Source organism: Seriola lalandi, unplaced genomic scaffold (genome assembly GCF_002814215.2).
Source record: "Seriola lalandi dorsalis isolate HSWRI2012SDOR001 ecotype SW California unplaced genomic scaffold, Sedor1 jcf7180002052129, whole genome shotgun sequence".
Lineage (NCBI taxonomy): Eukaryota > Metazoa > Chordata > Actinopteri > Carangiformes > Carangidae > Seriola > Seriola lalandi.
In genome coordinates, this window is record NW_019522682.1 from 1106645 (window position 1) to 1132133 (window position 25489).

Sequence of the window (25489 nt, forward strand, 5' to 3'; positions counted from 1 at the left end):
CATTCATTAGACAACACTGGTAAAATGTTGATGGTTTATTTACATGTATATACAGATGACAATAAAGGTGCCATAACAAGAACATAAATAAGGTTCGGTGAATTTCTTTCCAAAATCAAAATATACATATTACACAGAATCTCACATCTGGAATTACCCTAAAATGAGGCACACATACATAATATAATACATAATACATGCGGTACATACGCAAGGTAAGGTCAAAAACATTACATTTTGTACAAATAAACAGCAATATTTAGGGAAGACATGTGCACACAATTGACTGCTAGTGATAATCACATTCAGTTCTTCTACATTAGAGTGAGACTGTGAGCTGACAACAAGTTTCAGAACCAGCGTCTTGCTGTCCAGACCGATCTCACCGGTGAAGCTGACATACCAGGCAATTTGGGGGTACAATGCATGAGTAACACTCCCAGTAACAGGCAACAAAGTGACACAAAAGATAATAAATGTAATCAAATTTTGCTGGCAATCAATTGCTTCCTCTGGGAAAAAGCATCAATGCTGCTGATGCAGCTCCTTGGGTTACCTATCAAAGATCCCAAAAAATTGCCTAGGGTATTACTGCCTTGAGGTTTCACCAGTTTATTTTATCTTTATGTGTTGTGTGCACATGTGCATCAAAACATAACTCTAGTATAAATTTCCCTCAAGGCTCATTGTCTACTCTCGACTGCACCATGGTAGCGGCACACATGGTCCAAATACAGATTTACTGCTCCAGTTGTTTGTATTTTTAAAAGTATCACAACAACTTACAGTCATAATCCATCCTGATGAAAAAGAGGCTCAGAAAAATTGAGACAGTTTCAATTTCCTTCCATTCAGAGTTTAAAATCAGTTAAAGCATCAATTTAGCAATAGGCAACATTAACTATATTTACACTTCATGGCCAAAAGTGTGTGGTCATTCTATTATTCTTATATATAACTGTTTCCTATTTCCAAACCATTAGGAAAACAGCCGCCAATTTTTTGGTTTCAGGCTATCCACATAATTTCAGTGGCTGGCTGCAGTGATTTGATCCCATTCAGTCCCATGGCCATTAGTGAAGTTGGTCACTCATACTGAGTGATAAGGCCTGGCTTGCATTTAGTGTTTCTGTTTATCCCAAAGGTGTTAAGGTCAGTCCTGTTCTTCCACACCAGACTAGGAAAACCATTTCTTTATGGGCCTGGCTTTGTGCAAAGGGACATTGTAGAGTCAAACCAAACTGTTGCCACAAAGTTGGAAACACACTATTGTTGGTGGAACTATAGGGTGGAAACAAGGAAAAACAGCCCCAAGACCAAATGCACACAAACTGAATGTCCATATACTTTTGGCCATACAGTGCATTTTAGCATTTAGCAGCACATAAAATAGATTGTCCACTACTTCAAGGAAGCAGTGAAACATTTTCTCAATTTTGATGCTATTAGAAAGAAATAATAAAAAACTGGAGTCTAGTGTGACCTGCCTGGAACATGTGTGTGAAAAAATGAAAAAAGGTGCCAGTGAGCCAAAAGAAAAATTATACCGTTGTTATGCTTTAAATCTCGAATGGCAGATGAAAACTGCTCTGTGATGTGAAAGCACAACTACTGACTGCCTCTTCTCAGGTGACACGGCAGGCTCGTATCATAAGCAGCTGCAGCAGGATGAACAGCGGCGAGACGATGAGGCCAAACCACAGGTCTCTGGCTTGTTCCTGCTCAGCCAGCTTCTGACACAGCAGCACCTCGCACACCAGCTTCAGGCTGAGCACCGTCAGCACCCAGAGGAGCCGCAGGACTGCCAGACGCTTTTCATTCTCTTGGTAAAGACGTATGGACACAATGGCCGTGAAGTAGGTGCTGAGGCCGTCTGCAGCAAACAGTGGGACGAAGACCAGCCACCAGCTCAGTGTGGGTGTGAACTTGTCAGCTCGCAGAGCGACCAGCATGCTGAAGACCAGCAAAGCTAAAAGGTGGAGGAACAGTTCAAAGGTGGCAAAGCCCAGCCACTGGACCAGTTCCCTCAGGGAGAACAGCATGGCTGAGCACAGTGGGGTCTTCAACCAGGGACGGACTGACTGAGAACGACCAGGTCACAGACTGGGCAGCCCTTCTTAGGGGTCAAAGTGCTCCAGGATAGCAGAGGGTGGCCGTGAGGTGTCACTGATAATGCCTGGGCAAAATTAGTGAAGTACCACAGAGATGACCCTCTTGGCTACATCTTCAAATCCACCCTGAGTAGGTTGATTGGTGTTGGTGAATGCAGGAAGTGCTCCCAGTCTGAGTCTCTCTGGCAACCTTTCCTTCCTAAAATTTAACAAAGAAATAATAATATTATAAAAAGCAGGTACATTGTGCCACATCTGACAGAACTGGGAAAAAAGCAAAACTAGCGTCAGGTATACACCCACACACTGCCTGTAACTCAGAGTGCACCAGGCCCAAATCACGTCTCACTGAATCAGGAAACAGCTTGTGAAAACAACTGTCCTTTTCCATCACTTCACCCCAGTGTCAGTTCAATATTTACCCTGATTCAACTCACTTAGATACCGGCTGATATTCGTAGACTGAAATTAAATTGACACACGGTTTATCATCAACGTTACATCATCAAGACGAACTACAGTTCACGATGATGATACAGCCTGTAGCCGATCCTACCACTACAATGTAAGCTAACCACAGTCACAGATGATGCAGAGCCCCTAATTACAAAACAGCACATGTATACGCATATACCAAAATGTATTTAAGATGTATTTTACTGAGAAAACACGTTATTTCACCTTAACAACAGTCGGGTGTTTTCTCCTCCATCTAGCTGGACGCCAAACTGTCAGTATACAAAGCTAACAAACCTTTAGCATCGTAGCTTCGGCTTTTTTTTCTTGGGCTGAGGAATGATCGCGAGAACACTAAACCTGGCTTGTACGGTGGCCCGAAAGACTATATGTTTTGGCAAATCTTTTGTAAAATAAGTGTAAACCCGTTTAGTGTTCCAATGGTACTTGCTGTATTAACAATAAATACAGTAATATATATATGTATCATCATAATAATAAAAATAATTTCCATTTGGTTTTATTATATGCTTCAGGCTTAATGAAAACCCTAGAGACTCCAGTCAGTAGGTGGCGGTAACGCGCTGCCATGTCGCCCGCGAAACGTCGATTAAAAAGGACATACTTGGATTTGACTGTGTAGAGTGAAGTGTAGAGAAGTCGCCGACTCATACACACAGGCAAGTACACTGTCTTCCTTTGGTATTTTTGCAGTTTTCATACATGTCTTGTGAGTGTGAGTGTTATGTCGCAGATTTAAGACAATAGTTGCAGTGGGTTGTAGTTTTAAAAAGAAGCGTTAATTACATATCCTAGTTAAGAGGCAAGGTTACAAAACTAAATGTAGCCTATTAAAAAACAACATACATGTGATCGTTGAATGAAATTACAGTGGTCATTAGTAGTGTGTTTGAACTTATGTCGTATTTCTCCGTGTAACAGAAATGGCTTGTCATCTTAAAGTTGCAGTTTGTCATTCATTTGTGGTTCATATCAGTGGATTTAAGTTTAAGAAAATAACACGATTGCAGCGAGGATCATTTTAACATTGCAGATCCATATATCACAATCCGATGTGATGTTGTACATGACTTAATATTATGTCTCCCACATTAGTGTCTATGTGTTTTTAACTGTGACTAAAGTTACTGCTGATGAGAATAAACTTTCAGTCAAGCTAAGATAATTGGTCCAGTGCATCCAAAGGCAACAACGATATGACAAATGTGTTAACAATCACCTATGAGATAATCAAGCTGTTTTCCACAGTTCTTTATATGAGACCAAACTTTTAATATGTGTTGTTTGTTTGGACATAAAATGATAAAAACCATCTTACCACAATCGGATTCTACTTAGTCAGTTAATGATAATATTAATTTAAAGCACAGATTAATGGTCCCTTATCAAAAATGTATTCATAAATCAAGTAAATGATCTCTGTCCTGCTGTGGAAAAAATGTGGAGGAGTGGGATGTCAAGGTCACTCAGAAAAGGCTTGTGCATGGAGAAAAAAATGTTCACACAGTATTAAGATAAAAAGTTCTTGTTTGAAATAAGTTTAAAAACCTGCAGCCTGCGTGACTGTACAATGGGACAGAGCCAAGGTGTTGTTTGGCGAAGCAGTGTCACGCATGCTTGGTCAGTTTTAACGGTGACTGAACTGCAATAAAGCACCAGGGCGTGGGAGTGATGTTTTTGCTCTGCTCATTAACTACAAGTCAAAGATAAGACAAAGACAGAAAAGAGGCTGCTCTGTTCCCTGTATTACTTTATGTGTTTTATCACTGATCATCTCTCCGCCTCAGGGTTAAGATGCAGACACCAGCCGAGTCGATCATCCACAGTGGCTATTTCCACCCGACGCTCCGATACTGGCAGACCTGTGCTGCAGATTTAAGACCTGACAATCTCATCTACCCAATCTTCATCACGTAAATGAAACTTCTCGGTTTTCTTCAAGTGAATCCAAGTTATGGTCACAAAACATGGCAAATAAAACAAGTGTGCAGGAGTTTGACCGATGTAGTAGTGGTCAGATGAAGTCAACTAAACTATGCTTTTAACTTTTATAATTTAGTGGACTTCCACCTTCTCACCTCTGGTTCTTTGTCACTCTCTCCTTTAGAGACAGTGCAGATGCAGTGGAGCCCATCGGCAGCCTGCCAGGACAGGCCAGGTGAGAGCGAAACCCACAAATACTTTCACAGCCGTCTCATGATTCAGATCTTCACTATAACAAAGTGCCTGATTTCCTGAGCTACTTGAAGAATCTATTTCTGCTCAGAAGGACAATTTGAAATAATTGGACTGTTTTGACTGGGGTGATTGAAGCATTCATTTAAACACCAATCAGATGAAACACACAGTGTCACCCTGCAGCTGTGACCCCACTGAGGGTGTTGTCCTCAGATAAAAGCAGTCGGGCAGGGTGGACCCAGAGCCAAACACTGGACCTGGACCAAGATAAGAAGAGAATCCGTTATCCAGCACAAAACAAAACCAAACTGCGAACCCACCTTCACATTTTGTGTGCTTGTGCGTCACAAGACACAAGCCTTTTTAGTTTTCTCCTCATATAAAACTAAAGAAGGATGATCATTTTCATTGTTTCCTTTCCTGAAAGGCCCTTTTTTTGCTTCCTTCCATTCATATTATACGTATTGTCATTAATAGATATGGTGTGAATAAGCTGGAAGGAATGTTGCGGCCACTTGTGGAGAACGGCTTGAAATGCGTGCTGATTTTTGGTGTTCCAGCAAAAGTAGAAAAGGTATGTTAAAGAGAGGAAAAAGTCATGTTAATCACTCTTAAATGAGCATTAAAGTTTGTGTCTTGTTTTCTCTGCCTGGTCGTATAAATTTTTTTAGAAGTAGTTAGATGAAACATCAATGAGACTGATTGTTTGTAGTCTTTAACTTTATATTATTACTGCATTTCTCTAAATTGGTAGATATGGTTTCTAATTGACTAGTCCCTGTGAATTTAACTCACAGCAAAGGTATAAGTCTTGTAAATAATACCTTTTTATAACAGATTATAAAGAGACTACCTGGCCAAAAGTAGACTTTTGGTCTGGGTCTGTTTTTCATGGTTTCTGCTTGGTAAAGTGTAAAAGAACTTGACTGGCCACCACAGAGCCCTGACGTAAACCTCATCCAACGCCTTTGGGATGAACTGGAACATTGACCGTGAATCAGGCCTTATCACCCAACATCAGTTTGGACTTCACGAATGCTGTTGTGTCTGAATGGGAGCAAATCCCTGCAGCCAGGTTCTAAAATCCCATGGGAAGTCTGAAACCAGAAGAGGAGGCTGTTGTAAGAGCAGATTAACGCCCATGGTTTAGAAATGACATGTTCTGAGAGGCAGCAAAACAGCGTATCACACTCAAAAAAAAACCCACTGTTATCTGGTCTTTCCTCGTCAGGATGACAGGGGTTCAGGTGCCGACACAGACGACACACCGGCCGTCCTGGCAGTGAAGAAAATCAGATCTTTGTTCCCAGAGCTGCTGGTGGCGTGCGACGTCTGCTTGTGTCCCTACACGTCGCATGGCCACTGTGGTCAGTGTCTCCTCAGATGATTTATCTCCTGTTTGTGTCTCATAAAGAGCAAAGTAAAAAGGGCAGAGATAATGTGCATCATATATTTGGGTTTTGTTTCTCCTTTTGTCTTGCAGGTATCCTGAATGACGACGGTACTCTGAACAATGACGCCAGCTGCCTGCGCTTGGCAGAAGTGGCGCTGGCCTACGCCCGGGCTGGTAATTCTTGTTTCTTGCTTTGTTAAGATTGTTTCTGTCTTTGGAGTGAGACATACAAGGATTTTTTTTATTGAGTGTTTTTATCAAGTATTTTCTGTCACCCATATCGGTTTATACAGAAGCTGGTTTGCATTTTGTCTCCGAATTTGTAATTGTGTTCATAGTTTGAACTGAGACCTCACATAAGCCAGAGCTCCTGCTTCTTCTGTATTCTGGGAGGTTTCTTTCATTTATCTTTTAGGCTGGTTGCTGTATTTTTATTCTTCTTTTTTTGAGTTGACTACTTATGACCAATTAAAAATATATATAAGGATTATGTTTCTCATACCAGAATACTGCCATGTAATGAAAGCTTTGAGCCAACATCTAGACCATATTGAAAAATAAGATTCACAGAAGATATAGTCGTATAACAATTATTTATATAACGGTAAATAAAGAATAAATATTTTTGGTGCCTGTTTAAAGTTTTATGAGGGGATGGGTATTTGGCGACATGGGCTCATGACCTCAGGATATGTAAAATCCTGGCAGCGGCCCTACACTCAGCAGTAATGTCAGTTCCATGTTTACCCAGATACTGAAGGTAAAGTTAAACTGGACTAATACAAGTTTCATGTCCTCTGTTCTACAGGCTGTCACATCATCGCCCCCTCTGATATGATGGATGGAAGAGTCAGAGCTATAAAACAAGCACTGATATCCAATGGTTTGGGAAACAAGGTAAACGACTGAAAATAATACAGAAGTGATTCTTATTGTACTTTTACTTTTATCTTTTTTAAAAAAGCTGAGTGATTTTCTGAAACAGCTGGGCCTGTAGTTTTTTTTTTTTGTTTTTAACATGTTACTCAAACAAAAGGAAATGTTGCATTGGTTGGGCACTAGTTTCAGCTGCGGATTAATCCACATTTGATGCTTTAGTGAGTACATTTGGCAGCAGGATGGTGTATGTCTAAGCAAGTCAAACTACAGTGTGTGTGTTCATGGTAATAAAGGAACATGTCACCCAGAGCAACAGTGTGGCTCACTGATGTTATTTTAATAGTTTTTTTGGAAACAAAGAGAGCTCTCTGGCTTAGAGGAATAAGATATACCAGACTTTGAATACACAGAGGAAACTTGTTAGTAGAATCGGTATTCATTGTTGGTCTTTTCATGTGATTTTTTGACAGTAAAAAAAAAAAGTATATTTGAATGCTTATTAGATAGCATGTAAATATAACAGAATGTGTTTTGTAGTTGTTTCTCATTTTTTGTGATCTCCTCCAGGCTTCAGTGCTGAGCTACAGTGCAAAGTTTGCCTCTTGTTATTATGGTCCTTTCCGGTAAGTGAGCGCTCTTGGATCAGGTGTAAACAGATCAGTGAGTTAGTACGTTGAAGTGAGAGTAGACTGAAGCTCCCTGCTGTGTTTGTATACAGAGATGCTGCACAGTCTAAACCTGCGTTTGGGGACAGACGCTGCTATCAGCTGCCTCCTGGAGCGAGAGGACTTGCCGTTCGAGCTGTGGTCAGTGTGTGTGTGTGTGTGTGTGTGTGTGTGTGTGTGTGTGTGTGTATACACATGACTTGGTTAAAAGTGTTGCGTTGAAACAGTTGTGGGAGATGTTGCTGCTGTTCTGTGCTGCAGGAACGAGATGTGAGAGAGGGAGCTGATATGCTGATGGTGAAACCAGGTCTGCCGTATCTGGACATTGTGAGAGAAGTCAAGGACAAGGTCTGTAACTAAATCAGTTCAATGAGGAACAATGCTGCAGTTTTGCATTTTGGGAAACATGCTCAGTTGCTATGAAACACAGATGAGAAAAATCCCAGAAGCAAACCCTGCAAAATGTCACATGCGAATATCACTGTACCTGTTGGAGGAAGTGTGTCAGTTTTTCTTCATGTGTCTCCCTTCAGTTCCCCACTCACCCCTTGGCTGTGTACAACGTGTCAGGGGAGTTTGCCATGATATGGCACGGAGCACAGGCTGGAGCATTTGACCTGCGGGCTGCTGTGATGGAGGCCATGACCGCCTTCCGCAGGGCAGGTAAGGCGGCGGGGGCAGGGCACTCCTGAACATAGACTGTGTCAACAAATGCGTCCTTTTCTCTCCGGTTTGGCCCTCCCTCCACACTGAGTTGGTGTCAATCACATTCAAAAACTGAGAGTGGAGAATCACTGTGATTGTTGCTCTATTATAGTGAATGAAGCAATATAAACAGGTGACTGCACTGTAGGAGTCTCTTCTCCTGTTCAGTAATGAGCTCTACACCATCAGTCTACATCAGAAGATCAATGAAAGACTGTAAAAACGGTTATTCTGCTGTATATAATTCAAGCATGATATGGCCTGATGCTTGATACATCTAAAATGAAATCTCACACTATTATCCAGATTGACACTATAAAATCAAAAACCTAGTGGACTGTGATTAACTGCATTAACCCCTCAAGTAAAACCAGCTGACTGTACTCATGCTTTGATGTACACCACATTCATACGGTTGTTTTAAGTAAGTAATGAAAATGTGGGTAGTTTTTCTTCTTCATTTCAAATGTTCAAGCTCATTAAAATGCATATTACAAGTTCAGTTCTAGATGTGATCTGACTCATTTTCCCCTGCCCTGTGATGCAGGTGCTGACATCATCATCACCTACTACACACCCCAGCTGCTCACCTGGCTGAAGGAGTAAAGAACAAATACCTGAAGCCAAAGGATGAATGGACCTAGAAACGGACCAACAGACAACTACAAACCTGCTGGAGACTCAGTCATGCTAACAAATAGCACTATAGAAAATGAAAACAAGTAATCTGTTCAATTTTAGGCCTTTATGTTGCTCTCTCTGTTCAGTTTTGTGCTAACAATTCAAATGGCTGGCTGCATGTTTCTCGGTGTATGGGTTGGTTTGCTGAAGTGATTATGTTTGTAAAGAAAGAAATAGAGCCTAAACCTTAAGCTCTATTTCCTTTTAAGCTTTTGAAGGGCTACTCATGATCTGAATCTCTGAAGTCAAGCAATTTGATTATGGAATGTATTTTTTTTATGAATCTGGGCCTCACACGTCTGATTATATATGTGACAACTGTCTGAGCCAAAGCACTGTCATCCTGTAACAAGCTCGTATTCTCTGGGGAAAATAAAATCATTCAGCTACAAGTGTGTTATTTTAATTTGATGCATGTTGCTTAAGGCCTGTGAATGCTGCAGAACAAATTTCACAACTTAACCAACACTAAAAACATTCAACGCGTCTTATATGTGTACACAAAGTACTGATAAAAAGTCGACCATAAGTACAAAGTAACTGTATTAAATGTGCTTAAATGCGTCTCAAAATAAAGCGGTCGACTGTAGTGTTGTCAAGTAAATGTTAAAGCTGCCCTGTGGAGTTTTTGACCACTAGTAACGTTTTTATGAGTGGGTCACCTGTGTCCTCCTACACAAGTGACACTACACACATTCTTGCCATTGATTACTGGTACTGCGCTGACTACAGGTGGTGGTCAGGCCAAGTAACGCAGCAGTGCACCAGAAAAAGCATTAAAGAATTAAAGAATTAAATAATACAGGTTTCAGGTCCTATAAATGAGATTTTATTATAGGAATGATTTTATAACTGCAAACAACTTTTTTTTTAATGTAAAGATATAGTGGAGTAATCTGTGTCTCACTGTTTTTTGTTTTGGTAGCTGGTCAGGTAGCATGTGCGTTTTAATGCATGTCCCTCCTGTTAAACTATTGGTCCTCCTCATATTTATGAACACACAGGCCTCGCCCACAGGTGAGGTGACACTGCAGTTTGCAGCATTCAGGTGAAAGTGATCTTCCAGAATTCCCTCTACTGAAGGAGAAACCACTATGTCTTCTACAAAGAAAGAGAAGATGAGGACCATGAGGACTACCCGCTCAAATCCTGGTCAGCCAGTGGACCGTCAAAACATCCAAAAAGTTTTTACCTGCTCTGTCAGAGTCGTTTGTAGGGCCGCGGTCCCAGCACATAAGTTCAAGGCTGAATTTAGACCTAAGCTGCTAAAGAGCTCCAGCTTGACTTGGACCTGGCTTTTCCTCTCCATGTGTAAGTAACTTGAATGCTACATCATTTTTCATGTCTGTTTTCATTAGTAATCGGCGACATAGCATGATAACGGTGGCTAACTTGCTGCTACCATTGTTTTGAATTTTTTCGGGAAATGTTGCTATCGCTAGCTGGCTAACTGTTAGCATAGCCATGGCGCATGCTAGCGTGGGCTGGGTTGTGGTCATATTGTATGTTGTTGGTTCTCGCGTACACAGGGTGACTTTATTCAGTTGCGCTTTTTGTTCTGTGTTTAGTGGCCGCTTTCACGGGGCTTCATAATACCTGGCTGACTGGGAACGTGAAGGGGGGTGGGGGGTGGGGTGGGTGTCCGATGAAGCCTTTGTTTTGGTTTGAGATGCTGGTGGTCTAGTGCGACATCTAGTGGCAGAACAATCGTAAGGAGAAATGTTAATATTTATTACTTTTGTTTGACCCCAAGAATACACACACATGCATGTTGATGAGTAACATTGGATGTAAACACTTTGTTTTCTTTGTATTGAACCACTTTGGTTCAGACTGAATTAACTTAACCACATCGGATGCAGTGCCATGAAATGTTGTTCATATAATAATGATCCCCAGAGGATGAATCCTCCTGACTTTGGCAATCCTCTGACTTTTCATCTGGCACCACCAGCTGGATAAGTTTTCACTTATCCAGTGAAATATCTCAGCATCTATGTAATCATTCCTGTCCTAGTCTGTGCTCATTTTTGTCAATGTTACCTTAACATTACAAGAAAAACATTGCACTAAAACTAACTTACAAAATGTAACCTAATCTTACAAAGTGTAAACTGTGGGTTAGGTCACTCAGAAAATCAGGTATCTGTCATAAAACTGTGTTGGCAAGTAATTATTTTAAATAAATGAGCCTGTTTCACATGTTAACATGTCACAGTAGGAAAAGATCTGGTGTAAATAACAAAATGAATGTTGAATGATTTCCTCTAAACTGTTCTGGTGTCAGTGTCCTGGTTGTATGTATGTTGGCTGACTGACATTATCATGGGATATTTGAATAGAACAGGAGTAGGCTATAAATTCCACTCTCATTTTTATTCTCTTTAACTGAGTCATCAGCTCGGCAGCTGGAACCAGGAAACTTTGGGCTTTGCACAGATACATAATAAACCTAACACAGATTTCAGCTGACTGCCAGACTGATGCTGGAGACTGGTTGGCAGGTCCTAATGAGTAGAGATCAACTGTAACATTCTTCAAGTGAATCAGACCCCTGAGCCATAATCCAAGGCAGGGGGTGCATTTCAGTTACTGTAATTCATATGCTGCCATGCATACCAATCAGATTAATCAGTCAATCCACAGCGCCATCAACAGGCAGCTGCCTATTTACTGCAGCAGTTGCACTTAAAATCTGATTTACAAAAAACTGTTATAATCCTTTAAAATCCAACCTGTTAATACAAGGCAAAACTATCTACAGTAATATTGATGTATGTGCTCGGATCCCTAAAACAATGCTTAACTGCTCAGTTTTAAATGCACCAGAGACTGGAGCAGGCCATGACCCTGTAAAACCTCCATGGGTGATAAATGACAGCCAGGGGGCGACTCACGCCCGTTTCAGAGGATTTATTCATACACTGCAAAAAATGTCACATATTTCAACAAGTCATTCGGTCTATTAGTTTGCTTTACTGTCTGTTTTTTTATATAAAACATTAACAACTTTGTGTTCTTCGTGTTTGTGGTGCAGTTTAATGTTTTAGTGTCTTATCTATAAACACAAATGTCAGTCAGAATAGGTCTTATTTTGAGAGACGGGATGAAGCAGGTCTTTGAGGGAAGGTTGCAGGAAATCTGAACTATTAAGACCCGCACTGACATCTCCTGAACTCACTAAAAACATTTTATCAATTAACTAAAGAAAAATAATTCTCTGGGACTCGCTTTTGATTTGTTGACACTGGAAGCAGCGCACACTTCTTGCAGTGTGTGACGTGCGGGGGCAGAGCAGAGGGCTGCTCTGATTTAAGTTGCAGTCATCTGGATGGATGTTATCACACTCAGAGAGACCATTAGCGTGAGGACCGGTCGGCGCTGGAGACTCGCTTTTGGAAGTACAACAACTTCATTTAACGTGGATATACGCAGCGCACACGCATGGCACCGCCGGCCTGGCACTACGTGATGATGCATTTATCGACTTTGTTTGAGTTTTGAGAGAGAGTGAGGAGACAGAGAGTGGGGGAGACGGATACTTATGGTTTGGTGTAAGGGTGCCTCAGCCGGCCGTGTCTCCTCTCCAAACGGTGCGCTCTCCGTGGCCGTACTTGCTCTCCGGGACTTCCACGCGGCTGGGACGCGACATGGGATGCAGAAGCGCGCTGGGATGCTGCCTTCTCGCGGCGTTGTCCTGCTGCCTCTTCCCCGGCTGCAGAGGTAACATCACCGTGGCTGTGATGCTCCCGGACAACCATCACAAGTACCCGTGGGCTCTGCCGCGCGTCTTCCCGGCCATCCTCATGGCGCACGAGGACCTGCACGGCAAACACGGGCTGCTGCTCGGCCGGTACATCAACATTCTCAACTACAGCACCGAGGACCCCATCGCGGGCTCGTGCGCTGAGAGCCGGGCGCAGGTGGTGGCCGTGGACGCCAAGCTTTACATCCACCCTGACGCTTTCTTCGGACCCGGGTGCGTGTATCCGCTCGCCTCCGTGGGGCGATTCGCGTCCCACTGGAAACTCCCGCTGATCACAGCCGGAGGTCCCGCGTACGGCTTTGACAAGCGGGAGGAGTACAGGACCATCGTGCGCAGCGGGCCATCCACCACCAAGCTGGGGGACTTTGCCACCGTCCTGCACACGCATTTCAACTGGACTTCCCGGGCCGTGGTGATCTTCCACGACCTGCGGCAGGACGACCGGCCGCACTACTTCCTCTCGGAGGGGATCTACCTGAACCTGAAGGAGGAGATGAACATCACGGTGGAGGCCCAGCCTTACGAGGACGACTTCAAGTACTACAAGGATCACATCAGTTTTATGAAGGAGCACGGGAGAAGTAAGTCCATGCTGCCGGAAAGATGTGTGATTTAAAAGTTGTAAATCCTGGGAATAACACCTGAAACGAGATTTCAATTTAGTCAGGCCCGTGGTGCTAAAACAAAAAGCCAACATTCAATGAAGAAATCTTTTAGTTTTTTACATGAGCTGTTTTTGCCACTTGTCTTTGGGGCATGTGACATTATCTCAAATTAAAGCAGCTGGCTAATGTCAGTGTATGGAGAAGGAAATTCCCTCTCACTGGATGAGCTCCATGGGAAACAGTTGAGTGAAATTGTCTCACGCCAGTCGCCACTCAGATTTATAGCCTATCTCTTATTTGAGGGAAAAATATGAAATGACTAGGGGCAATTAATCTGTGCCTTAAGCTTCAAGGGATGAGCAATATTTAACAACTATGTATTTAATCAGGAGCTTTCATTTGACGTGTTTTACACAATGCTGCAACGGGAGATCCCGGGTTCACAGAATGAGGTCACAGTGAAGTTTTTTTCTTTTTCCCAGCAGATTCAAACTAAGGTGGACTGAAATAGGTGCAGGGAAAAGCCTGTTTAATCCGGAGTTATTACAGAGGAATGTTTAGGCTGTGGGTAGTCTGCTGCTGCTGGTTTATTGCCTGCGGAGGACCACCACCTGCGTTTTTTAAAGAGCGAGAGAGGGAGAGAGAGATAGAGGGAGAGAGAGGGGTCGTGATCAAATGGGTGCCCTCTTAGCTACAACAGGCTTTGTATGTGTGGTTGACTGCGTGCGTTCCTGCTGCTGCTGCTGTTCAACATCCAGAAGGGGTTTATTCGATCATTCTGGTCAGTCTTTACAAAGTCATGCTGTGAAGCCAAACTTTATTCAAACCCACAGAAGTTTGTTTTAAATCCTAGTGCAGAAGTTTCCAAAGATATCAAATATGTCATGTATTTTTGGGGGAATGTGAGCAACATTTCCATCTGATGGGAGTGATGGACACATAAACATGGAGTTTTGGGTTTGAATGTTTTACTCAGTGGAAACATATAGTTTGAGTGAAGAGCTGGCGCAGGATGATACAGAATATATATATGATGCTGTCAGCAGTGTGGAATAAGAGGATTTTTCCAACTTTAAAGCCAATTAGAGGGCAATAATAATTGATTTCTAAACATTTTCTCAAGTTGCAAAACAGTTTTTAACACGTGAAAATAACAGATTTTATTTATTAACGTATTCATTTGATGAAGCGTAAATCACACAGCCGAGAGGCAGTTAAATCTCTCGTCTCTGTTCTCGCCTTAACTTTAATTTGAAACATTGCGAGGCAGACTTCCTCATTACTGCTGTTGTGAAAAGTTAATTGTGTGACTGAGAGTGGATGATGGCTCGTGCGCGCGCGGCGCTGCGCACGTGTTTGTCAAAACTGCAGAAGCAAAGTGTGTAAAATGACATTCCCACATCTCTTAGCTGCAAGTAACTGATTTATTTAATGATTTATTTCATTTAATGTTAAATAGATAATATACTAGTGCCTTTAGATCATAAGACATTAATAAGAACAATTTTTGGGTTGCCAGGTTGTGAAAAATTCCTTCAACTTATTTTTGCATGGTAAAAACTCTAATAAATGCTAAAACGTTATTAAAGCAAAAGCTCAACATTTTTGCACATCACCATTATTTGCTTTGTTTCTGAGAGTTGCATGGGAAGAATTATATCAATCTCATGTCTTGAGCTGGAGTCAGGATGTGGTTAGCTTAGCCTAGCTTAGCACAGACACTGTAAGTAGGTCAAAACAATGAGTCTGGCTCCGCAAAAGTTAACAAATAAAACATTTCATTAATTAACATACCATATCTCTTTTATCCAACCTGTGCATAAACAGAAAAGTAAAAACACCAGTAGTTTTTGTGTTTAAGAGAAAGTTATGCACTGGCTCTATTCCTCAATGAGAGACGTCCAGGAGCAGGGACTGTGTGCAGCTTCCTGAGGTCTTGTGGTCACAGTGCAGTGGGGTAACCTGCCTCTGCACCATTGTGCCTGTTCAGAGGTCAAAACCAAAACCGCAGCTCACGGCTGGCAACTTGTGCTATAACCAGAGACTCTGGACTGAAGTACTTGGCAGAGTTTGTCAGGAGATAGTTCCAGCAGGTAACTCCCTCTAAACCACAAATAGCCGTTTTACATTTCTATTCATGAACTAATGAATCAAGCAAGATTAAATGTGCTAATTAGTGAGTTTTAGAGGTGTTGGTAGAATTTCAGTCGAATTTCTGTTCCTGTGTCTTTATCCTGAGCAAGGCTAATCATGTCCTGACTCCAGCCCATATAACACACAGACGTGAGACTGACATTGTTTATTAGGTCTCCTTTCGTATTTCTGTCTGTAAGAGCTGAAAGTGTCAGGCTGGAGGTGGATAAACCCCAGACAGATTTTTCACAACCTGGTTACCCATAAATTGTTTGCATTAGCAGCTTATAACTTGTGTATGAAGGAGTAATAAATGATTGATTTATGATTAGTAAAGTCATTAGTAAGGTCTGGTTCTCATATTCCTAAATGCTCTGGATCAGAAATATTTTGAGCAATGGAACTGTTACTTACATCCAAGAAGAAATACCAAGGACAGTGTGTAAAAGTAAAAGTAAAGTCTTGTGCTCAGTCTTTAAAGTCGTATCAGCGGTGACTTTCACTGTTTTTCAAAAATCAGAACAGAAGATGATGATTGAATGTGATTGAAATCTGTGCGTGTAAAAGAAACAAATCTCCAACTCTGGGGATAGGGTTCATGCTTTCAGCGCAGTTTGAGGGATTATGTGCTCCTCTCAAGAAACACATTAACATCAGTCTTGTGCCTAAGCCCAACCAAGCCTTAACTAGATCAGCATCAGATCAGAAAACACCAACATGAATGTTTTCATGTTTTCTTAATGGTGATTTGTGGTGGTTTTGGGCGGCGCAGACAAACAAAGTCCTTCTGCCGATAAGAAAACACTTATGAACTGTTTTTGGAAGGCAGTTACAAATGGCGTGTTTTGTCCTTTTATTTTGGAGAACGATATTTCCATCTGAAATGTAACGCAACTTATATTGTATATATTGTATTTACTTACAGTTTGAATACAGGTGCTTCCCACCTTTGCTTGTTTGCTACAAGTCTGACACACACTTATGTCAATATAATGTTTTTGTCCAACTGTGATGCTCTAGTTTTTTGGATTCAGAAATGCGTGGCTGATCCTGATAGTGCATGGGTGTGTTGCAAATATTTATCTGCCTATACCCCTGGGAGTGTTTGAAGGGAATCATTTCTGGAACCAGCTCAACATCTCAGAGCAAAATCTGCCTCCAACCAGTAAATCTTTGGGTATTATGGTTTCTGGCACAGTGGAACAAACTGAGCTTTAAACATTTTAATCTGTTGTTACAGTAACAGCATCAACAAATGGAATAAACACAGTGTCAAGGTAATTAAAGGGTGGTACAGGGAAAGAGGTGAAAGGTGCGAGCTGCCAAATGCCCCCCTTCCTCCCCTCCCCACCCTTTTCCCAGGATGAATTATGGAGCTGCCGCAGTGAGCTGGAGGTCACAGAAGCTAATGGTTTTGTCAGGGCTTGTCCTGGCTCGGCGTTCAGCTCACTTTTCTCCCGGCAGATAACCTCCGGGCTATCTTCTCTGAAAAGTCACACGATTGGCAAGAGGCTAAGCCGAGGTGAGAGAGGAAAACTGGGGCTTTTTTTGTGAAGCCACACATTGTTGGAACTTTGACAAATCTCTTTAAGGAACATAAAACGAGAGCACGCAATCTATTGATAAAAAAAAAAAATTGGGGGTCATAATAAGGTGCTTGCGCAGATGATCTATGGGAGGACAGTCTCAATGACCCACATTTCCATCCCTAGAGCTAAAACAGTCAAGCCAATCAGAGGTCTGTAGGCGGGATTAAGTGCGAGGATGCAATCTTCTTGTTAAATTGGCACGATAATGGTGCCAATCGTGACTGAGACTGACGCAGATGCAGGATGTTGCAACTCAGAAATAACTTTTAAACTGGCATGTTTTCTTCTGCTCCCAGCCACTACCGCAGCTTCACTGGCAACTGTAAATGACAGATGGAACAGATAGACTTGCTACTGATTAGTTATGACAAAACAAGACACAACTGAGCTGTAGTTAGTCAAATCAAGTAGATATCTTCACTTTTCTTCTGTTCCTGGCCTGTTGTTTTGCCAAGGAAACACTGTACGGGGATTTAGAAAAAGGAAAGTTTGCACTAAAATGACAGCAACCAATAACTCTGTCAGTGCACATATGGACAAGTGAGGACTTGGTCCGACTTGGAGACGACAGGTTACACACATGATGCATATGAAATAATGGATGGTAGGCAGCTGTGTGGGGTCAACAGGAACCCAGCAGTGAGTTTTTGCACCAGGACCCTCTGTGATGTGATAGATAAGATGACAGGATATTGCTGTTGCTAGGCAAAAAATTTCCATCCATCTCCCAACATGTCAATATTTAAGTAGCTCAGTGTTATTTTCGCTTGATTAACCAAGGTGTTGCTAGCAATTTTCTCCTCGTGGGGAGGAGCATACAATCTTTCAGCTAATCTGAAAACATGAAAATCTACTTCATTATTGTCTGATTATCTCATTTCATTTTCATAACACTGTGACATTCTTCAAACTTGGGTAGATTTTATTTGTATTATTTTTTAGTATGTGGCAAGACTCTGTTTTGTTATGGAGTACTTTAAATTAAAGGTCCAGTTCATCCAAGAAGTAGTAATAATAATAAAATAACTGTACCTCGCTGTGAACATGTTTCACTGGAGTTACTTTCTATTGAAAAATAGTTCCTGTAAAAGCTGTTGACAGTGTGTTGCGTATGGATTATTCAGGAAAACAGGGTCACTGCTTCTGTAAAGACATGTTACTGTTGAACTTTAAAATGAAAGGTTTCAGTGCCGTGTGCATCACATTTGAAATGTGGAGGCAGAAATCTCAGAAATTGATTTTTCTTTTTTCTTTTTTCTTTTTTTTTTTTTTTGGAATTTGGGCGAACTGACCCTTTAAGTAAAGGTTTCAAACTCCTCTTCCAGCTCTGGCGTGGCGTGAGATGAATGCAGTGCTCTGAACACTCTGAATATATTCAAGCTCCCATCACATTGCCCAGTGACACTCTCGCCTTGATGCTTTTCACTGCATTAATGGCACACGAGAGGGAACATTTCAGCTGTGTGAGTGGAAGAATACATCAGGCTGTATTTTGCATTCCTTTTTTTTTTTTTTTTTCGAGTACATATGCCAGTGGTGTGTAGCTGCCAGTGAGTGATGAAAAGCGTGTTCCTTCACAATGAAGCTCAGGTAGTGCCTCAGAGTAATTAGTGAAATCCTGTTTCATGAGTGAAAACACTCCCAGGATGCAACTGTATAGCAGCAGGTTAGATCAACTGGATGTTGCTTACATGGATTTAGTTTTCCACACAAAGGAATGCTACAGAGGCGAAGCTACAAGTCATAAAAGCCTCCCAGACAGATTAGAACATGAAAACACAGAGAGCTGGAGGATAATCTTCTCTAAGAAAGATCCAGCTACAAGACAAACATGACACAGAGTCATGTTAGAAAATCCAGCTTAATCCAATCGAGAAGATGACAAAATCACGCTGAGTGCAGTAATTGGCTTGCTTTCTGTTTGTGCACTTGCATGTGATTATCTGTGGAGCCATCCAAAGCAGCCAAATGTCCCAATTTACAAACCAAACCAAACACAGTGTAATTAAGAATTTAAATTGCTTAAATTATGAAGTGAATGTAACAGATGTGTGGGAGTACGGCTTGCTTCCATTGGTGCAGATAGTTCGTATCACAGGCCTTCACATTAACAACAAACAGATCATCTGCACCTTATTGAGTCTTCAGCTTTATTTATTTGATATTACTTCATCCGTCTTTTTGTTTTGTTCCAAGAGACTCAGACTCAATACCAAGTTCCTAAAGCAAGATGAAACCTCATTGCAAACAAGCAGGCGATAATGCACACTTATTGCGTCTCCTTACGTTAGAAAATAATGAACACAATGGAGATGAAGAACACAGTGTAGTGTTTCACCTGCAACTTGATGAATTTCAGTTTTTGTTGAAGTTGTTTACAAAGGTGTTGAATCAACTTTATGGTCATTTTGGAGGCTGTAGTTTGTGCTCCTGTTGAATTGTGTTATGTCACGTATAAAGGTGTTTCTATTATTTTGTCAACTCCATGTGTATAGAGGAGGGCTGTTGTATTAGACAATATACACCGAATAAATTGTAGTAGTGCCGACGGTAAAGAGGAATGAAGTGTGCTGATATGAAATTTTAAAATTACAACAGTCCTGAATTCCTTGGCAACACCTGCAGTAACAGCATGTGCCCTTTAATAATACAAGTCCCAGAGTTGCACTGAAAAGGACACGGATATTGACCACTGGGGCAGAGTGCACGCTGTTAGGAGCTTCTCTGTCAGAAAAACAGCAACGGGTGTTTCTGTTTACAGCAGATTCAAAGAAAAAAAAAAAAAAAAAAAAAAAAAACCTGTGCTGAGAAGAATCATTGCTTCATATTGTTTTGATAAAGAAGAGCTGGAAAGATAGTCAACAGTTTTGAAATGCCTGCATGCACCGACTTTCGTCTAATGCATCACATCTAGTACCTGCATGTGCTGTTTCCTGTGAATCCCTTATGTGTGGTTATGCAATTTGAACTGTGTGCCAGAGAGGCTGACTCTGCCAGGAACAATGAAAACTACAGTACACTGAATGGCTACTGCTGAAAGAATTACTCATAAAAAGGGATTAATATATAAATAATACGTTAATAAATACTGTTAATCTGTTATTTTTCACGTGTTAAAAACCAAACAACTGTTTTGCGACTTGAGAAAATGTTTAGAAATCAATTATTATAAAATCACAAGGATTATCACATTAACAATTGCCAGCCAATCAGAGACAAGTAGCCTAATCATTGCGGTCTTGGTAAAAGTGGTATTACATGATGGCAGGAAGCTTATTCTTAGAAAAACAAGTGTGCAGCACAGAAAAAACAAGTCATTTGATGTCTCATTCACCCCTCAGGAGGTTTTATTTTTTCTGTATTTTCCTTGGTTCACTTTTCTTGGTTTAGGCCTCTTTTAGGTCATTATCAAGTGTCATTATCTTGAAATGGCAGACTGCACTGTTATCAAGGAGGAAGTACCCAGAGCTCATGCATCCGTCCTCTTATTTGTGCGTTATTGTATTGTACGCTATCTTGCACTGTTGAGAAATCCTGGCTCTACATCAAAGAGGAATCACTTGGCTCAGCTTTCTGTTAAATCGGTCAACAGGTTTTTGAGACAGTCCTGCAAACTATCAGAATAAAAACAGGAAAAATGAGAGGTAAAAATGAGACTTGATGACAGACAATCCTTGAAACAATCTTGTCCTATGACAATATGAATTTCGGATTTAAAGGTCCCATATTTTACACTTGTCCAGAGTTTTATTTGAAGTGGTGATCCATAAGAAGATATATTTGTGGTTTCAAGAACCAAAAACCATCTCAAAGTAGTTTGATATCTCCTCTCTGAGGCTTCTCTCTGGAGCTCTGCTCTAGAAACAACCGGTTGGTGAGCCAATCAGAAGAGAGGAGGCTCTGAGCCTCTCTTCAGATTGGCTGACTTTCTGAGTGAGCCAATAAAAATATAGCAGATTTCAGGTTAACAAATCTGCTGTGACTGCTTTGTTGTGATATCACAAAGTTACAGAAGTCCTGATGGCTCGTTGTAAGGCTCAGTTTCTGAATACAGGCTGTGTGCATCATTTCTCTGTGGACTGAGGCTTTGATACTTTCACAGTATTAATATAGAACCTAGACCTGCTTTATAATCAAAGAACACATGGACATCTACCTTTATATAATATGGGACCTTTAATAACGGGCTAAATTATGTAAGAGGGAGATTTTGTGCAGGGTAGAGAGCAGGGCTGAGCTGAGCTGATTACCATCCTGGAGTCTGTGAAGTGGAACAACTTGTACCAAATAATTTAATGTGCTTTTGTGTAAAGCCTCAGCAGGTCCATATACTGTACGACCGCTACAACACAGGAGGACATTTTCCCTCGGCTGTGTAGCAGCATTTACTTTGGGAGTGGTCCAGGAGACAGCAGGACTACTTGGCATGGCGAACCATGTTGGAAGAGATGAGAGTTGGGGTCTAGGCTGCGGCCAACTTTGGTCTAACACATGAGGAAATGTCTGCTAACTGGGAGCGCTGCCTCAGAACTGGCAGCAGCCACTCTGACATACGCTACAAATGGAAATAATGCTATGTTTTTTTATTCATGACTCAACAGCAGGAGGGTGTAGGTGGCAGGGTGAAGGTAGTGGGTATAGAGACGCTCTCAGAGACTGTAACATGGGCCTCAGGTTTGATTGCTGCAACAGCAAAAAATGAAGTGTTGAAGTGTCTTTGAGCAAGACAGCGAATGTCTACCAGGTCACTAAGACTAAAGCTGAAATCTAAAACTTTCTATTTATGTTTGAAACCCAGTGGGTTTTTTTTTAACACAGAATGGTTGGCACTGAATATTTGGTAAGATACCTAATTTTAATCAACATTAAAACAGATAGTGCCTGGTTTTAAATTGAAAAAACTTGCCAATTTTAGATCAGATTTTATTTTGGCAAGGTTCTTTTTGTGTTTACATTTAACATTGAAAAAAACTGAACATGAAAAAACATATGATTTTTCTTTTACTTTTTAAATTTATATTTCTCAAGTAAGATATTGTAAAAGTATAATTTTAATATTTTACCAGCATCAGAACTGAAAGATTTAAAAAAATGTTTTTTGAATCTCTCCTTGAATATCTCTTTCCTCAGTTGTTTCCACTGTATGAAGTCCTCCAATATTCACCCCGAATGATTTCAGTCTCCAGTTTCACTTCTTTGCTGCCTTTTTTCATTGGTGCATCTGCTGCAGACGAGTGAAGTGTGTCAAAGCCTCACATTTATTAGAATCAGACATTGCGAAAGTTGAAATACGTGCCAATATGTTATCCACTGCTCACGTTATGTTGCTTGTCTCATTATGTGAAACTACAAAAGATGGTGGAAAATGTGACCCACCGCTCTGGTTTTAACAGACATTATTAATATTGTCAGCGAGAATGGCAGCAAGCTAGATCAATTAGACTGAAAGGAAGCACATAGACATTTAATCACATGATGTTCATGTGCTGGTCTGACTGTCAAACAACTCTCTGCACCCCCCCCCCCCCCCCCCCCCCCAATAGTTTTAAGTCAAAAAGGTTACAGATTCCTGCTGTATAAGTGATTTTGTTTCACCCAGCTTTCCTCCCAGCTCACTGATGTTGTGAAACTCAACACAGGTCACAGCTGTGCTTAAAAACTTCAACACTGTGCAAAGGAAGGAAATTTGAGGATTTGGGCAAGTTACAACAAAATCAAGGGGTGTATCTACTAGAGAAGGGGCTAATAAAACCACGCCCCCTTTGTACAGGCCCCTCCCATTTCTATGGTCAACCCTCCAGCCACAGACCAGACCAGCCTGCCTCCTGCTCTCCAGCCACAGATATTATGCCTGACTGTTTGTGCCTGTTGCCGATGTAATCTGGTTCAGCTTTACATCTGGTGTTTATTCATGTATGTATATGTCTTGTTTTGAATGTAAATAATCAAATATGGCCATAAAATTCACATGCAGACAAAAAACACAGAACTGCGCAGCAAGTCTTGTTATATAAATGTGGCCTTTGAGCAAGTGAAATTTTTCCTCCAACTCGTGTGTTGTGTTGTGCATATGTTGTCTATTATTGTGCCTTAAAAGACTTGTAGACTCCAGTCAGTGTTTATGGGTATTTTAGGCTGCTTTCCAACACAAATGAACTTGTTTCAATGATGTTCTTGTGAGTCAGTATGCTGGAAGATGACAAAATAAGCGGATTGATGCACTGAAATGACAAAGAAAAACCATGAAAAATCACCCTAGAAAATTCTTAACATTTGACACATGTTGATTTGTACTGGAAACTCACTGAAACTTCATTGCAATGGCAGATTTATTCATTTGTGAAATGAAAATATGATTTTTGGACTCAGTATAAGGATTTATAAGATAGATTTTGTTTTTGCAGTGTATAAAGAAAAGTATTATTTTTTTATTTTAAACATCTTGTTGTCATTCTGTCTGCAGTCGTATACATCTGCGGCCCCCTGGAGACCTTCCTGAACATCATGAAACTGTTTCAGAGCGAGATCCAGGACCCAGAAAACTATGCCATCTTCTATCTGGACGTGTTCGCAGAGAGCTTGACGGATCGCAAACCGTGGAAGAGCCCTGACTCTGACAAGGCTGATCTCACTGAGGTCTTCAAGGTACAATGAATATACATATACACATGCATGCACATACATGTTCACATACAGAGCCGTAAAGGGTGATTTCAAAAAGCCATGGGGCTGTTTGGATCGTTACTCTTGATAAGTTGAGACTGTGTTCAGATTCTTTGTAGATTTATTGAATGTGGACTGTCAGTGTTTCATCTGCTTTGTAATTCGAGGCAGGAAATAATATAAGACCAAAACCACCATTTGGCTTGGAAAATGGATGTCTGAGAGAAGGGATATTTAATTCCCAGTTTCTCTCTAAATCCCATAATCTTTATCGGGCTGTGCTTACTGAGTTACACAGAACCAAGTTCTTAAATCCTGATGAAAACCAACAGTTGATTCAAATACAATACTTGTCAATGGTTTCAAGTATCACTCATTCCAAGAAGTTTCTTAAAGGTCCCATATAATATGACGTGAGATGTCCATGTCTTTTTTTGATTATAAAGGTATAGGTTCTACAGTATAATAATACTGTGAAACTATCAAAGCGCTCAGTCCACAGAGAAATACACACAGCCTAAAACTACATTGAGATGTATTTTGGTTCTTAAAGCCACAAATATATCTTTCTTATGGATCAACACTTCAAATAAAACACAGGAAAAGTGTAAAAAAAAATGTTTCTTTAAATAAATCCACCTTGAAACTGAGCCCATCACGATTTGATAATTTCTATCAAATGGAGTCATAAAAGCTGTATTTTCTTAAAACCAGTGAAAAGTGTTGCGTAGTTAGACTGTTTCCAATAGACATCATCTTGTTCAGTGCTTTAAACGAGGGTCTATATCTTGAGAAAACGAAGAATGAGGCCCTGCAGCACTACAATCAAGAAAAATGAAACAGGATTTTATCATTTAAAAAAAACAAACTTTAAACACATTGCTGTGTGTGTGTGTTTATTCAACCTCACAGTTCTGAATCATTGACTTTATAAATCAGAAAAGCTGACAAACTGGATCCAAGCTAACCTGATAATCAGACTGAATTGCCAGTTTATTTTCACTTCACTATTCTGACGTTGTTTTCATGATAGCATTTTCTGTCTGAGCAGTCGTTATTGCTTACATTATTTTCAGCAGGCCGATCTAATCACTGCAAAAATCAGAAACGTGGGCAGTGATTCAAGGTCCTGGAGTCTTCATCCAACTGACTGACATTACTCTAAGTAGTGACCGTGCTTCAATTAACATGTACTGTTGAGATGAGTGACACTTAGCCAAAGCATGGTGTTGGAAGCTTTTAAGGTAATGACAGCCATGTATTTGAAAAGCTTGTGTGCACTCTGATGGTCTTAGGAAGCTGCATCGTTTTTTTCCAAGTGGTAGGTAAACTGAGTCTTCCCAGAGGACATATATATCCCCCCAACCATTTCAGCCACTTCAAGGAGTGAAATTCTTGCATGACATTAATGAATTAGGGGATGTGTTTTCACAGGAAGCTATTTAGCCCTACAAATTAGTGCAATGAGACATAGCAGAGTGGGCACAGATGTGCCGTTCGTCTCATTTATTTCCTAAATGTCACACTGGCTTCTTTTAACTGAAGTTTTGAAGGAGAATGGCTTCCTGACTATAAATCTAACATAATATTAAATTGATTATGGTAGTTTCTGTCATAATGGACTAAACATGTTTGATTATAGTG

At 40.9% G+C, this 25489-nt stretch overlaps 3 protein-coding genes across 4 annotated transcripts in view; 2 read left to right on the forward strand and 1 right to left on the reverse strand.

Moving 5' to 3' along the window:
* Positions 1–20: 20 nt before the first annotated feature.
* tmem203 (transmembrane protein 203) lies at positions 21–2929 on the reverse strand. Of its 2 annotated transcripts, none has more exons than XM_023399918.2 (2): positions 2865–2929; positions 21–2310 (listed from the first exon to the last, which is right to left on the reverse strand). In XM_023399918.2, the coding sequence occupies exon 2, from the start codon at positions 2040–2042 to the stop codon at positions 1626–1628; it is 417 nt and encodes a 138-aa protein (XP_023255686.1). In that variant the 5' UTR covers positions 2043–2310; positions 2865–2929; the 3' UTR covers positions 21–1625. The 2 variants fall into 2 exon arrangements, with proteins under 2 accessions (XP_023255686.1, XP_023255685.1); XM_023399917.2 differs by having other exon boundaries at positions 2793–2911.
* Positions 2930–3115: 186 nt separating this feature from the next.
* alad (aminolevulinate dehydratase) lies at positions 3116–9481 on the forward strand. Its single transcript, XM_023399911.2, has 12 exons — positions 3116–3247; positions 4376–4501; positions 4696–4746; positions 5244–5340; positions 5998–6133; positions 6250–6333; positions 6968–7056; positions 7606–7661; positions 7757–7844; positions 7965–8051; positions 8237–8366; positions 8956–9481. Exons 2-12 carry the CDS (start codon positions 4383–4385, stop codon positions 9012–9014), a joined length of 996 nt encoding a protein of 331 aa, XP_023255679.1. The 5' UTR covers positions 3116–3247; positions 4376–4382; the 3' UTR covers positions 9015–9481.
* Positions 9482–12419: 2938 nt separating this feature from the next.
* npr2 (natriuretic peptide receptor 2) overlaps positions 12420–25489 on the forward strand; it is a 65529-nt gene continuing 52459 nt past the window's right edge. The window contains exons 1-2 of the mRNA XM_023399935.2: positions 12420–13436; positions 23646–23827. Of these exons, the coding sequence (XP_023255703.1) occupies positions 12740–13436; positions 23646–23827 (879 nt within the window). The 5' untranslated portion in view covers positions 12420–12739. The remainder of the gene's footprint in view (positions 13437–23645; positions 23828–25489) is intronic.

Coding starts and splice junctions, on each gene's coding strand:
- alad (XM_023399911.2), top strand. CDS start 4,383: ATGCAGACACCAGCCGAGTCGATCATCCACAGTGGCTATTTCCACCCG. Junction 4,502..4,695: donor ATCTACCCAATCTTCATCAC/GTAAATGAAACT, acceptor TCTCTCCTTTAG/AGACAGTGCAGATGCAGTGG. Junction 4,747..5,243: donor AGCCTGCCAGGACAGGCCAG/GTGAGAGCGAAA, acceptor TGTCATTAATAG/ATATGGTGTGAATAAGCTGG.
- tmem203 (XM_023399918.2), bottom strand. CDS start 2,042: ATGCTGTTCTCCCTGAGGGAACTGGTCCAGTGGCTGGGCTTTGCCACC.